The 14,597-nt window shown below is 48.5% G+C and overlaps 2 protein-coding genes across 2 annotated transcripts in view; both read left to right on the plus strand.

Annotated features, from left to right (window-relative positions):
* Positions 1 to 2,879, plus strand: part of LOC122365195 (serine/arginine repetitive matrix protein 1-like) — a 42,132-nt gene extending 39,253 nt beyond the window's left edge. Inside the window, exon 6 of the mRNA XM_043336190.1 lies at positions 2,591 to 2,879. Coding sequence (XP_043192125.1) covers positions 2,591 to 2,879 — 289 coding nt within the window. The remainder of the gene's footprint in view (positions 1 to 2,590) is intronic.
* LOC122365196 (ubiquitin carboxyl-terminal hydrolase 45-like) overlaps positions 1 to 13,017 on the plus strand; it is an 89,137-nt gene extending 76,120 nt beyond the window's left edge. Inside the window, exons 8-9 of the mRNA XM_043336193.1 lie at positions 2,591 to 2,864; positions 8,216 to 13,017. Of these exons, the coding sequence (XP_043192128.1) occupies positions 10,572 to 12,758 (2,187 nt within the window). The 5' untranslated portion in view covers positions 2,591 to 2,864; positions 8,216 to 10,571 and the 3' untranslated portion in view covers positions 12,759 to 13,017. The remainder of the gene's footprint in view (positions 1 to 2,590; positions 2,865 to 8,215) is intronic.
* Positions 13,018 to 14,597: the final 1,580 nt, after the last annotated feature.

Below are 14,597 nucleotides of genomic sequence, written 5' to 3' on the forward strand. Positions count from 1 at the left end.
TTTGGGCGCGGCTTCTGCTCATACTTTGTGGTGCGGTGGTGGTGCGTCGGGCCGCGCGCTCTGACTTCGGCCAAGAAAAATGCGTCAGCTGATCATTGTCATTTTTGCCACTTGCGTGTGGTGAAATGGGGTCGTAACTTAAGAGACGGCTTTTTCATATCAATTATTTTACATAAAATCATATTTCAAACCATAAATAATGTTCGACAGCCAAATAAAAGAAACAATACCAATACAGGCTTACAGTTTAAGGCTCGACATTGTGTTGTCTACGATTAGACAGCTGATAACTCATTCCCGTACATCGTAACTCTATAATGACCTTTGCTTATTGTCACATGTGCGCCGCATTCGCGGTTGTTGCCGACGCCTGTTTGCAGGTCAGCCCACTACAGTTGTTATACATATCGAAAAACCGATAAACTTTTAGGCGAAAAAGGCACTATTCCAGGCCCATTTTTGATTTTCTTTGCGATATTAGGTAAAAACAGAAGCTTCTTATCCTAGGAAAAATAAAATGGGAAATCTTTCAAAGGTGGCACACTACCTTTAAAGGTAGTGTGCCAGCTTTCCTGGACCGTATGGAGTTAATGGCCCAGATAAGGAGAACCAGATTTTTAGAAATTATCCATACCTTCAAAACTCATGGAAACGTCTTAAATTCTTCAAATTTTGAGTACCCCAGTGCGAAATTCGCCCCGACGGGTTGTCGGTCGTACCCAACCACATTTCACACCACTATGAACAATAAATGCACACACTGAAATCGCTATTACCGATAGGCTCATCCAATCAAGTTTCGATAAACCCGTTCATCATCATCTCCTGCGGTTTCGAACACGCCTGTTAGGTGGTGCGGTAGACCGCGCCCAAAGCCAGGGCCCCAGTAACGTGAGGTAGCCGAGTCGGGGCAGCGTGCGCTGACCCAAGCCGGGGCCGCGCGTCCTCCCGGTGTCATGTGATAGCCCGGGGCTGCCCGCGGGGATGCGGTAGACCGCGCCCAAAGCCGCGGCCCCGGCTTGGGTCAGCGCACGCTGCCCCCACTCGGCTACCTCACGTTACCGGGGCCCTGGCTTTGGGCGCGGCTTCTGCTCATACTTTGTGGTGCGGTGGTGGTGCGTCGGGCCGCGCGCTCTGACTTCGGCCAAGAAAAATGCGTCAGCTGATCATTGTCATTTCTGCCACTTGCGTGTGGTGAAATGGGGTCATAACTTAAGAGACGGCTTTTTCATATCAATTATTTTACATAAAATCATATTTCAAACCATAAATAATGTTCGACAGCCAAATAAAAGAAACAATACCAATACAGGCTTACAGTTTAAGGTTCGACATTGTGTTGTCTACGATTAGACAGCTGATAACTCATTCCCGTACATCGTAACTCTATAATGACCTTTGCTTATTGTCACATGTGCGCCGCATTCGCGATTGTTGCCGACGCCTGTTTGCAGGTCAGCCCACTACAATTGTTATACATATCGAAAAACCGATAAACTTTTAGGCGAAAAAGGCACTATTCCAGGCCCATTTTTGATTTTTTTTTTTGCTATATTAGGAAAAAACAGAAGCTTCTTATCCTAGGAAAAATAAAATGGGAAATCATTGGAAGGTGGCACACTACCTTTAAAGGGACTGTCCCACCTTTGCATTAGTTCTGAGTTGAGATAGCCAAGTTGGCGGCCAGGTTCAGAAACCACTATATATCCTGGTCGCAATATCCTCAGTTTCGTGGTGTTAAAGAAATTCGTTCCCTTCATTTGAAAAGTGGGCCTTAGCTAAGGCCCTATCTCTTAACTATTAACGGCCATTTGATGACGTCATCAGCCGTTTCATGCGTTCGACCTGTTTTACGAATAAGTTGAAATCGGCGCCGGGGAAATCTCGCACTTTGTTTATAATTCGAGTCGGGCTATCGTTTTTATCCAACAGACTTACATTGACTGGATATCATCAAGGTATCATATTGCCAACTACAAAATGCCTAATCAGAGACACTATTGTTATTGTATGAGCCGCGTCATATTTGAAAGCAAATAAATTTGCTGCCAAATTTCCCCCCTCATTGGCATGAAGTAAATCCTTCATTACGTCACAGATACGATCTAAATGACGTCACGATGAAATATAAAAATCGCAATATCTCAAAAAGTAGAGTATGAAAATGCGTAAAAACTTGCAGAATTCGTCACACTACCCTGAGTAACATTTTCGAATCCTAAACGGGACTTTTTTAAGGTGGGCTAGTCCCTTTAACAAATGAAATATACGCTTCACATGGGTGTTTTAAGAGTGTCTTGGGGTGTCTGGCACTCAAAATACCCACACCCTAATAATTATTTAGAAGTTATACAAAGATCTGTGTGGTACTTACATAAGCAGAACGTATAATCGCATACTCCCTGTACCATATACCTACACCTTTACAACTGTAATAAGGGTGTCAGACACCCCGAAAATTTCCGACGGGTATTTTATTTTTTCAGTGCTATTGCATTATGAAGAAAAGCTGACCTGTTGATAACTCGCCTGTGCATTTTAGCATAGGTCGTGGATTGCCTTGCGGTGACGGCTCTTCGCTCATTTTCAGGAAACACAAGCGAGACCGGGACAGACGTGACCGCGACCGGGATCACTCGCGGTCGTTGGTGTCCCCGCGGCACAATAACGGAGAGCGGGTCAGCTCGCCCGCCCCGGTGCCGCCGCCACCGCCGGCCGTGTCGAACGGCGCGCCGCTCCCCGTGACGCCTCCGGCGCCGGTGAGCCGTCCGGTGGAGGTAGAGGACTCGTCGGACGATGAGGCACGCCGGCGACGCCCGTCCATACCGCTCAGCCACGAGGACACCATTGACGCCACGGCGCGGGTGAGTATTATATAGGCCAGGGTTCATAGTGTCCAGGGCACGATGTGTGCAGTGTTCGAAATGGCCAGTGCCTTGAATAGGCAAAGTTCATAATGTCCGGTATTACTATATATTGATGATGTGCGATGTAGTATTGCAATCGACGGACGAAATAGGGTAGGGAAGGGGTGTATAATATAACATATTTTTTAAAGTGTTCTCCGTCACACAAAAATCTTAACCCGCGCCGTGCTGGGGGGGGCGTTTTTACGCCCCCCCCCCCCCCCCTCAGGTTTTTCGCGATTATCTCAAAAACGGCGGCGCGCAGCGCCGCCGTTTTTGGTACACGTGTTCCTACATCATTTCCGCACATGTTGTGAAAATTTCAGACCTAGGCCGTTCAAGGTCAGGTCACCAGGTCACGTCAAGTGACCTTACCTCAGAAAAAGTTCAAAGGCTCGCTATAGCTACACCGACTGAACGATCACTTTGAAACTTTCAGCGATTGATATGAGTAACAGTATGTATAAAATGTATATCTCGGATTTTTGATATCTGTGACCTAAGGTCAGGTCAATTTTGCGACCTCTCCATTATAAGTCAATGGGAGAAAATTGAAATGCGCCTCTTTTGGACGAATATCGTTCAAAACGCTCTCAAACATCGGTTCATAGGTAAACATGACACACTGAATAGGAAAAATGCACCTGTGACCCCTCTGTGTGCCCCTGAGGTCATCTCAGGTCATGAACGGTCGCCAGCAGTTTTTTGGCTATAACTTTTGATAGAGACGTGCTAGAGCGGTGAAAACACGTCAGATGTGTTCAGCTCGACGATACGGATCGACTGATATGCAACATGACCCTTTTCGGTCAGGTCATGACCTTGACCTGAGGTCAAATTTTCAAAATGACCTTTCAATGTCAACGAATAGTTCATTCGACGCGTCTCGACGAGAGGAACACGATGCTGGCAAAAGTAATGTCATGGCGCTTATGAGTCAAAAGTTATTGACGAAAAAACGTTTTTCGTAAAAACGGCTATTTTTGGAGTTTTTGCCCTCTGGAGGCTAAACCGTTGACCTGAGGTCAAATCTGAGAACATTACCCAGAAAGGTCTGTAAAAGGGCTATCGAATGCGCTTTTCCGCGGCGCTGTAGCTCTATCGGTTCCCGAGATAGCCGTTGGCAGTTTCCAAAATAATGAAATAGTCAACATTTTACCTTTGGTGACCTCTGGTGACCTGACCTTTGACCTGACCCAAAAAATGACCGAAGTGTTTTCGTCCTTATTTTTGACGCTCTTTCGATTGCCGCTTACCGCGTGTCGCTACGTGGCCCAGGAGCCGAGTTAGACGAGGGGGCGTGAAAACGCCCCCCCAGCACTCGGCGGAAAGTTCAGGCCACCAGCACGGCGCGGGTTAAGTTGAACCCTGGTTAACCCGCACCCTGATAAGGTCTGCCGGGCAACGCGGTCTGATGGAGGGGGGGGGGGCATTTTGGGCCCCTCCCCACCTAAGATCTCGAGAACCACGCAACATAGCGACAAGCGGCAAACGGCGTTGGATAGCCCCAACGGAGAACTACATTGTGACCCAATTTCATTGACCTCGGTCTAACCGATGACGTCACAGGTCAGGTCAAAGGTCGAATTTTCACCGTTTACAGGCATTCCAAGAAATGCGTTGTAAAATCGAGGCAAATGCTTGTCATTGAAAATCATCGCTGGGGAATTGTCCATAAAACACATATTTTACTATCTGAGGTCACTGATACCAGGTCAGGTCACAGAGGTCAGGTCACTGAGGATCACAATATGAAAATATCATGTGATGCATGTTTCATGGTCCATTTTACATGACAAATGCGATTATGTGGGTCAGGCAGCCCTTGGGGCAAGTTTAGGTTATGCTCTGGTGAAGGTCAGGTCAAGGTCAGGTCAAATTAGGTCAAAGTTTAAAGTTGATATTTTTGCATAAAATGGGTATCGATTCGATGCAGCTTGTCACGGGGAAAAATTGAGTTAAAAAATTGACGTCATCAATTTTGAAGTTTTTCGCTATAGCTTGGCCAAAAAAGGAGGTATCGATCTGAAATTCGGTATGTAGATAGAAGAGCAAAGGGACTATCATATTTGTTCCGGGTTTTTCGAAATTCGGAATTTTTATGGAATTTTTCGAGTTTTGCTAAAAAAAAATATTTTTCCTATTTTTTTATCAAAATCCCAAAATTTTGGAAATCCGCGATAGCAGTTTTGTAGCGCCGTTTTTTCTCTACACCACCACATAAAGAACTTTAAAATTGCTTGTTAACTGTAGATTTGGTGAGCGTTTCAAGATGTCATATTTTTTGCTCATTTTTGCTCGAACATGACCTCAGTTTGACCTCAATAACTCCTGACCCAAGGTGACCTGTGACTTGAAATTTTGTGTGAAGGTGTCAAATTGATGCTCAAGAAGGTACTGAAAATTTTGCGGCGCTGCGCGCCGCCGTTCTTCGCTATTTAAGAAAAACCACAGGGGACAAAATGGCCCCCATCAGGGCGCGGGTTAAAGTAAAACAGTTTCAGTGGTGCAAACACCACTTGCTTTCACCATGCAAGCCTTATTTTTGGACGAAGCGAGCAAACTTTGAATAGCATAGCCTCACTTCTCCACCAAATTACGGTGTGTTCAAATTGCTCCGACGTGGGGTAATTTGAACACTCTGCCTTTGCATGCCAAAAAAACGATAATTTCGCCAGCACCAATGTTGTTTGATGCATAAACAGATAGGCACGACAATTTAACCCGCGCCCCGTAGGGCTACCGGCGGACCCTACCACCCGTAGGGGGGGGGGGGCCGTTTCGGCCCCCCCCCCCCCCCTAAGATCTCGGAAAGTTACCGGCCGATTTTCAAAATTCAAACGGCGTTTGATAGCCCTACCCGGGAACTACCTTGTGACCAAATTTCATTGACCTAGGTCAAACCGATGACGTCACAGGTCAGGTCAAAGGTCAGATTTTCACCGTTCACAGGCAATTCAAGAAATGTGCTGTGAAATCGAGTAAATTGGTAATTTATTGAAAACCATCGATGGTATATTGTTCGTCAAACACATACTTTGCTATCTGAGGTCACTGATACCAGGTCAGGTCACAGCGAGGTCAGGTCACCGGGGGTCACAATATGAATGTGTCGTGTGATACATGTTTTATGGTCCATTTTACATGACAAATGCGATTATGTGGGTTAGGCAGCCTTTGGGGCCAGCCTAGGTCACGTTTTGGTGAAGGTCAGGTCAAGGTCAGGTCAAATTAGGTCAAATTTCAAAGTTGATATTTTTGCATAAAATGGGTATACATTCGATGCAGCTTGTCACGGGGAGTCTAATGGTGGTCTTTGTTTTGCTCTACGAGTTCTAGAATTGCCAAAAATTGAGTTTGAAAATTTGACGTCATCATTTTTGAACAGTTTTTTCGCTATAAATTGGCCAAAAAACGAGGTATCGATCTGAAATTTGGTATGTAGATAGAAGACGGTAGGTACTATCACGTATATTCCGGTTTTTTCGAAACTCAAAAAACTTTTTGGATTTTTCGGCTAATATATCCAAAAAAATGCTTTTTTGATTTTTGGGGATCAAAACTCAAAAATTTCAAAAATCCGAGATAGCAGTTTTGTAGCCCTGTCAATTCTACACCTTTTATGTCTTGATCATTTTACTGTATCTTCAAAGGTGTAGGCCTGACAGGTCTTCTCGCGAAGGTCTTTTTTCGGTCGAAAATGACAGAACATGACGTCACTCTGACGTCATTTGTTGCCAACCTATCACAGCCTCTGGAAAAATTTTTGGTCACAATGTGTAAAATTGATGCCCGGAGGGGTCCTGAAAGTTTGGTGGCGATATCTCCAGCCGTTTAGGAGATATCGACCGAAAAGGACAGGGGGGGGGCGTTTCGGCCCCCCCCCCCCCTACGGGGCGCGGGTTAAACAAAACTACATTTCAAAAAAATCAACAACAAAAATACCAGTAGCAGAGTGTATCTGCTCGCTGCACACTGGTCAGCTGACAGAAGTCACCTTTCTCTCTTCACTTAATGGTATATTATCTCCGTTCGATATCTCCGTTCGAGCTAGCTGAACACGATGATGCCAAAATCGCGGCTCTACGGCCATTTTTGGCGAAGTAATTTACCAAAAACCGAACCCGTGCCTTAGATCACTTGACACCTTAGAGTTCACCGGTTGACCTGAGACCTTTACAGTGGGTTCTTACCAGTCACTCTGCATTATATTTTGCCGCATACGACCACTTTACCGCTTAATTCTAGTTTAATTAGCGGCGCATTAGCGAGGTGGGTTCAATCAACCCCCTCGGCCGGGGCAAATGTAGGTCCGGCGAGTGAATTTGAGGAATTCTGAAGATACGATCGTGTTCCCCACTCAATTCTGCGTAAGATGCCGGGTACTGTATCTACGTAACTTGAACGTAACGGCTGCGGCGGCCGCAAACGTAAATCGAGGTCCCGAATTCCCTATTCCTCAACACAGGCGGCAGCCGGTTCCTGGTCTGCGCAATATGGCCGCCACCGTTAGACACTACGGCCAATAGGGTTGAAGCGGCATTGCTCCCCTGTGCTATATACCTACTGCTTTGCGCGCAATATCTGTCGCACTTTCAAGATACCAAATTATTGCTTCCAAATAGCATCATAGGAACAGCGGAGGTCCCAAAAATCAGGGGCGCGGGAACTACTTTCCGACTGGGGGGGGCACACCATAATAGAGATAAACCTAGGGTACCCCCAAATCTAGTTTTCTCACCGGTTTTAGGACACTTATTTTCACCCCTCGGCTTTTTCAACAAAAAAAGAAAACATTTGCAAAAAAAGTGTGATATTCCTTCTCAAAGCTGTGGGGCACCGCCCCCACGGCCCCAGAGTTGGGGGGGCAAGCTGCCCCCACTGCCCCCCCCCCCCGGCTCCCGCGCCTATGCCAAAAATAGAGAAAAGTTAAAATCATATACCTCAAAGCCGGTGAACATTTTTCGGCGAAATTTGGTAGATATTCATTTTTGCTCTTTCCGAACCACGGTACATTACTTGTATGCCAATTCATTAACTTATTTGAAAGTGGGAGGGTCCGTTTAATTTTCGATTTAAACCCTAAAATATAGGTATTCTTGATATCAAGATATTGGTTGTAAAAAAGCTTTGGTGCAAATTTGTTAAAGTTTGACCCTCAAAAAGGAATCGAACGAAATTGATCCCAATCCAATCGACAAACAAATAACCCAACACCTTCGGGTCAAAAATAACCCTTCCTTGCGTTGTGGAGCAAGCGGATCACCCTAGTTATAGTTTTACTAACCTTATTGTGGGTTCCGTTGCAGGCGGAAGAACCGCAAGACGAGGAGCTGAGGCGGTCACCCGACCTGCAAGACGAGGAGCCCGTTCCATTGCAGAGCGACGTCCCTCCGAGGAGACATGGAAACTCAAATAACACAAGAAATTCACAAGAAATGTGTGAATTTAACGTAAGAAAAATGATTTCAAGCTGCCTCAACCGTCTAAAGTTCTTAGAGGATTGTTTAGCGGAACAAGTACTTCCCAACTCGGCTCCGACTGCGATGAAAAACAGCTCAAAACCTTTTAGTGACACTGCAAGGGTATATCTGGAGGAAGAGTGTGCTGAAATCAAAGACAACATTTATATTTTAAAAGACCAACTACGAGGAATAAAACTAGCCAGAAGACATGAAACGGAGTTAAAACAACTGAACGAAGAAGAACAGAAGAGACTGAAACGAAAACTCGAGAAACTTTGCTGCACAAGCAAGTGGAAAGAAGTTGGAAATGTTGACCTCGTACAGAACCTATCATCACGAGAACTTTCTCAATATCAAGAAGAAGCTCTTGCTTTAGGATTGAAGTTTGATTCCGGGAAGGATCGTTACACCTTAGCGGAACGTATCGGGCAAAATTACAAGAAAAGCGAGAGTGAGACAGACAAAGGATTTATTCAGGGTATATTGACCTGTTTTAAAGCGCTGGCGGACAGCGAACCGAGCAGATTGCCGAGACGATACACGCAAGCACTTAAACAACTGGCAAGTGACCGAAACATCATCGTAACTCAGGCTGATGAAGGCGGAGGTATAATCATAATGGATTCTGAGAGATATGACGAGAAAATGAAAGAAATGCTGCGTGACGAAAACATATACTTGAAAGTTCCAAGTGGTCATGGGAAAAAGCAAAGCGAAACATTTAACAAAAAAGCAAGAAAAATCTTAAGAAGTTCAGAAAAGGGCAAGGGGTTGTATCAGTTGATTGAAGAAGCGCCCACCCTGCCCAAAATGAAAGGATTGCCAAAAGTACATAAGCCCGACATGCCAATGCGTCCTATCACTTCAGGAATAGGAAGCGCGCCATACAAGTTTGCGAAGATACTGGCAAAACATCTCAGTACACGCCTAGGAACCATCAGCTCCACTCATATCAAAAACACTTCCGAAATGAGGTCACAAATCGCAGACATAACAAACGCCACTGACAGGAAATTAGCAAGCTTCTATGTGAAGTCATTATTCACCAACGTTCCCGTTGACGACGCATTAGACGCCATACGAAAAGTAGTCGAATCACTGAACGAAGACGAACTTCCTCTCCCGAAGAACGACTACATGAAAATGGTAGATTTATGTATGAAATTCGGTTGTTTTTCTTACAACGGCGAAGAGTACGTTCAACGTAGCGGCCTAGCCATGGGATCGCCATTAAGTCCCATTGCGGCATGTCTTTTTATGGAAACTCTTGAAGAAGAGCATTTTCTGCAAATTATCGGTGAGAACTCGATTTGGCTAAGATATGTGGATAATATCCTCGTCATCGTCCCAAAAGGCACTAGCCTAAACGAAATGCTCGAAGAAATGAATAAGACACATCCAAAGATACAGTTCACCATTGAAAATGAAGAAGATGGACAGCTGGCATTTTTGGACACCTGTATCGTGAGAACTCAGTCATGCTTTAAATTTAAGGTATACAGGAAACCAACAAACAAGGAAGACTGTGCACATTTTTATTCGGCTCATAGTGAACGTACAAAAAGCGACATTGTGATCAATTTCTTTCTTAGGGCACTGAGAATATGCAGCAAGGAATATCTTCAGGAAGAGATTGAATATATTTACAAAACTTTTGAGAAGTTGAGATATCCTAAGGGATTCCTAATACAACAAAAATGGAAAGCAATGCGAATTAAGAGAAGAAATGGAAGCAAAGACAAAGACAAAGAAGTCAGAACAAGCACGAAGAAGAAGAAAACGAAAAGATACATAACAATTCCGAATTCGAGCAAAGCTGACGTAATTTCGCGAGAACTCGAGAAAACGAACATTCAGGTCGCAACGAAAACAGGAATCCAGATACAAGAAATAGCCAAAACAACGTCATCAGATAAAAATACAAATGAAGAAAAGAGTGTAGTATACGAAATCCCTTGCAAAGGTTGCGAAAAAAGTTACGTAGGTGAAACAGGACGGGGCATTGACGTACGCCTAAAAGAACATCGAAGCAATGTCAAATATCATAGAGGGTCGAATGCCATCGTCCGTCATGAAGACAAATGCAATCATTTACCAGACTGGGCTGAGACAAAAATATTAGAAAGAAATATAGAAAAGAAGACAAGAAAAACGTTAGAAGCCGCTCATATCATCACCCGGGACACATTCAATTCGAGAAATGGGTTCATTTCATTGTCATCCTGGGCAGCAAAACTGGCGGTACCTGACGCACTACCTAGACATCAGCAGCCGCCCAGGACGAAAGGTCACAGTCAGCGCTGACGGCGAGACCATGGAGCTGGTGCTGCCGGAGGGCGGGCCCATCACCGCCTCGCTGTGCGACTTTCTCAAGAAGATGCACATCACGGGCACCGGCTCCACCGTCTCCCCCAGTCATCTGCTCAGAAAGATCGCCCTGAAGGTGCCCCAGTTTGTGGGCTGCGACCAGCAGGACGCACACGAGCTGCTGCGAGCGCTCATGGAGCAGGCGCGGCTTGAGGATCTCCGGCGGCACCAGAAGCAGATCCTGCTCGGTCTGGGGCTGCCGGCCAAGGCCGACCCCAAGGAAGTACCCGACGACATGAAGGCGCGTGCCAAGGCGCTGGGCCACCAGGTATCGCATACGACCATCGACTCCATCTTCAGCGGCCAGCTGGTCAGCCTGGTGGTGTGTCAGGCCTGCATGGCCTGCACACACCGCATGGAGCCCTTCCTCGACCTCTCGCTGCCCGCCGCCGAAGATATCATCTTCAGCCTGCTGTCGGAGCTCGACCCGCCGCCGGCCTCGGTCAGTGGGGATTCGACGGAAGACGAGCTGAACGAACCGCCGGCCTCAGTCAGTCCGGACCCGCCGGCTGACGAGCCGCCGGCCTCGGTCAACCCCGACCCGCCGGCTGACGAGCCGCCTGCCTCGGTCAGTCCGGACCCGCCGGCCGACCTGGCCGCGGAGGAGCTCTCGGAGCGGCTCAGCGCGCTGATTGTGGACCGCGCCGGCGCCGCGGCCGCTGCGGACTCGTGTGGGGACGAGCCGGGCCCGCTGACGGTGAACGGCCGGCCGTCGTCACCGGTGGAGGCGGACGCGGCGCCGGCCGGGCTGGTGCCACTGGTCGGGGAGAGTGCTGACAAAGCCCCGAACGGTGCGCCGGAGACGGCGGGAGCGGACCAGGTGGGGGAGAAGCAGAGCTCTGTGCCGGCGGAGAACTGCGGAGAGGCTGTGGAGGCGCGTGAGAACAGTCTGGGCGCTCCGAACGGTCACTGCGGAAGGGCAGCCGAGGAGGCCCCGCGGGAGGGCCAGTCGCCGTCACCCGGTGAGGTGCCGGGCGGTGTGCCGACGGAGGCAGTGGCGAACGGCCAGAGCTCAACGGCAGGGGTGGCGGACGGCGGCGAACTCCAGTCTGCGCCGAACGGCGGGACCTGCGCGCCAACCGAGTCTGCCCCGGCCGAAGGGACGGGGACCCCCTCACCGGCGGCCAATCCCTCGGACGGCCCGCCGCCGCCGCTGAGCCGCTGTGAGTGGCTCAGTCGAGCTCTGACCACCCTGGCGCCGCGCTACCAGGCGGCCGCCGGCGAGTGCAGCCTGCTCACCTGCCTTAACCAGTACACGGCGCCCGAGCTGCTCACCGGCAACAACAAGTTCGGTTGCGACAACTGCACCGAGCTGCGCAACAAACGGCTCACGGCGGCTGAAAAAGCAGCTGAGAAGAAACTCGGCACAGTATACAGCAACGCCAGGAAGCAGCTGCTCATCTACAGTCCGCCGCCGGTGCTGACCATCCACCTGAAGCGGTTCGAGGTGTGCAGCTTCAGCCTGCGGAAGGTGAACCGGCACGTGCAGTTCGGCGAGCGGCTCGATCTGGCCCCCTTCTGTTCCTCCATCAGCCAGGACCTGCCTCAGATGCGGGCCGGCCAGCGGCGGGTGCTCTACTCGCTGTTTGGTGTCGTTGAGCACAGCGGTCGACTGACCAGCGGCCACTACACAGCCTACGTGCGCGTGCGCCGCCGTCACGACCAGCTCACCGTCAACCCTGCGCGACTCACCACACTCGTCACCGACGCGTTCGCCGTGGCGTGTGAGCGGGCGAGGCAGCGCGCCGAGCAGACCCGACCGGAGACCACGGACGGACCGTCCCCGGTCAGGCCCGCAGAGGAGGGCCGGGAAGACGGGGAGGGCGAGGACCCCGCCGCCGCGCCACAGGAGTCACAGACGGATCAAAAACAGCCCGCCCCGGAGCCCGAGACGGAGCCGGAGCCGCAGCCGGAGGCCCGGCGGTGGTTTTACGTGAGTGACACGCACGTCACAGAGGTGACTCTGGACAAGGTGCTCAAGGCGCAAGCTTACATGCTGTTCTACGAGCGAATTGTGTAAGCGACTGCGGTAGCTTGGGATGGTGCTCTGTGCACGGGGCTGTGACGGCGCGCGAATCGTGTCCCTCAGTCTGACCGAGGTGTGATTTCGGAAAGGTCGTTTTTGAATTTGCTTTAATGTGTGTTTATATGCTGTAATAAAGTTCGTGATAAAAATGCAGCGTTTCACTCTCCCGTTATATTTGAATGTTCGAGATAATGAGTTCAATCGAGATGACGAGCCGAAAAGAACAAGTGAAGATAAGCGACCGGCGAGGGAGCGGCCCTCACTCGGTCCGAGTCGTTGCTGTCTCTCCCACTCGACTCGACTGCCGGGGCTTCGGCCCGCTCCGGCGCGACATATACCACGCGTCATACATACGTCACACATGTACGTCATATCATAACACCAATCAGAAGCGGGTCAGGACAGGCGTCACAGGTAAGGAACGAGGACCATAAAAGGACATTGTTAGTAAGGGCAGGGGGCTGGGAATGAACTTTGTTACATATGCTAATACAACCTACGCGTGCGATGTGTAACGATCATTGTTCAACACCTAGCCTTGCCTTGTTCTGAGTCACAGCATTCAGCAAGTTAGAAGTTCTGATAGTCACCTTGGCACCCAAATTCAGTCATCTCAAATTTTGCCTTTTATTCAGCTTATTTAGAAGAGCTTCAGGTAAATTTTAGGCCAGACTCTTCATTCTTTAAAAACTGTGAAGAAAGAACCTACCCCAGTTGTACTTACAGCAGGATGCCTGCAAGCGCCAAGCCGTTCAGTCGGTGAGCTGCAAGCCGTCGCGCAGGGCAGCAGCAGCAGCAGCAATGGCAGCGAACAACACCCCTCGGCCAACAGCAGCCACAGCAATGACATGATCTAGGGCGCAATCATCCACTCAAACTTGTCCACGTGCAAGTAGGTAGCAGTGTGCGCGAGTCAGGCAGCGGTCCATCTCCAACCATGAGGCGGGTTGGATCCAGACACTCCAACTAATTACTAAACCAGTCATATTTCAGGTTTTGCAATTTTTACTCAGTTTATTTGCAAGTCACATTTAATTGATAATTTCAGATCCTACTTTTCACTCAAGAAATACATACCTTTCCACACACTTGACAGCACTATCCCGACATCAGTCACATAGCTACACAGTACACAGTACAACTTGCATGCGAAACCCGCCTGCTGAAGGTTCGGTTGTCAGCTGGTCCTGCACAGAGGTAAGGATAGGGTGTGGTGTTGCTTCAGTTTGCCAGGTGCAAGATGTGCATATAATTTTACTTGAGGTTTGCCTAGCAGCGACGCTGGGGCGAGGACTCTCCAGTTCCCAGGCTTATGTTAGTATGCTGATTCTGCTTAGTGCTTTCAGCAAACATAGGCAAGACATTATTGACAATTGAATGCAGAAGTTGCAGAAATTGAGCCATATATTTAAACTAACAATACCCCCGCGCCCCGTAGGGGGGCCGAAATGCCCCCCCCCCTGAACTTCTCGTTCGATATCTCGTAAACGGCTGGAGATATCGCCACCTAACTTTCAGGACCCCTCCGGGCATCAATTTTACACATTGTGACCAAAAATTTTCCAGAGGCTACGATAGGTTGGCCACAAATGACGTCAGAATGACGTCATGTTCTGTCATTTTAGACCGAAAAAAGACCTTCGCGAGAAGACCTGTCAGGCCTACAGCTTTGAAGATACAGAAAAATGTTCAGCACATAAAAGGTGTAAAATTTACAGGGCTACAAAACTGCAATCTCGGATTTTTGAAATTTTGAGTTTTGACCCCCAAAAACCAAAAAGCATTTTTTTTATATATTAGCAAACAAATCCAAACAGTTTTTTGAGTTTCGAA

This window comes from Amphibalanus amphitrite, unplaced genomic scaffold (genome assembly GCF_019059575.1).
Source record: "Amphibalanus amphitrite isolate SeventyFive unplaced genomic scaffold, NRLGWU_Aamphi_draft 000721F_arrow, whole genome shotgun sequence".
NCBI classification, from domain to species: Eukaryota; Metazoa; Arthropoda; class Thecostraca; order Balanomorpha; family Balanidae; genus Amphibalanus; species Amphibalanus amphitrite.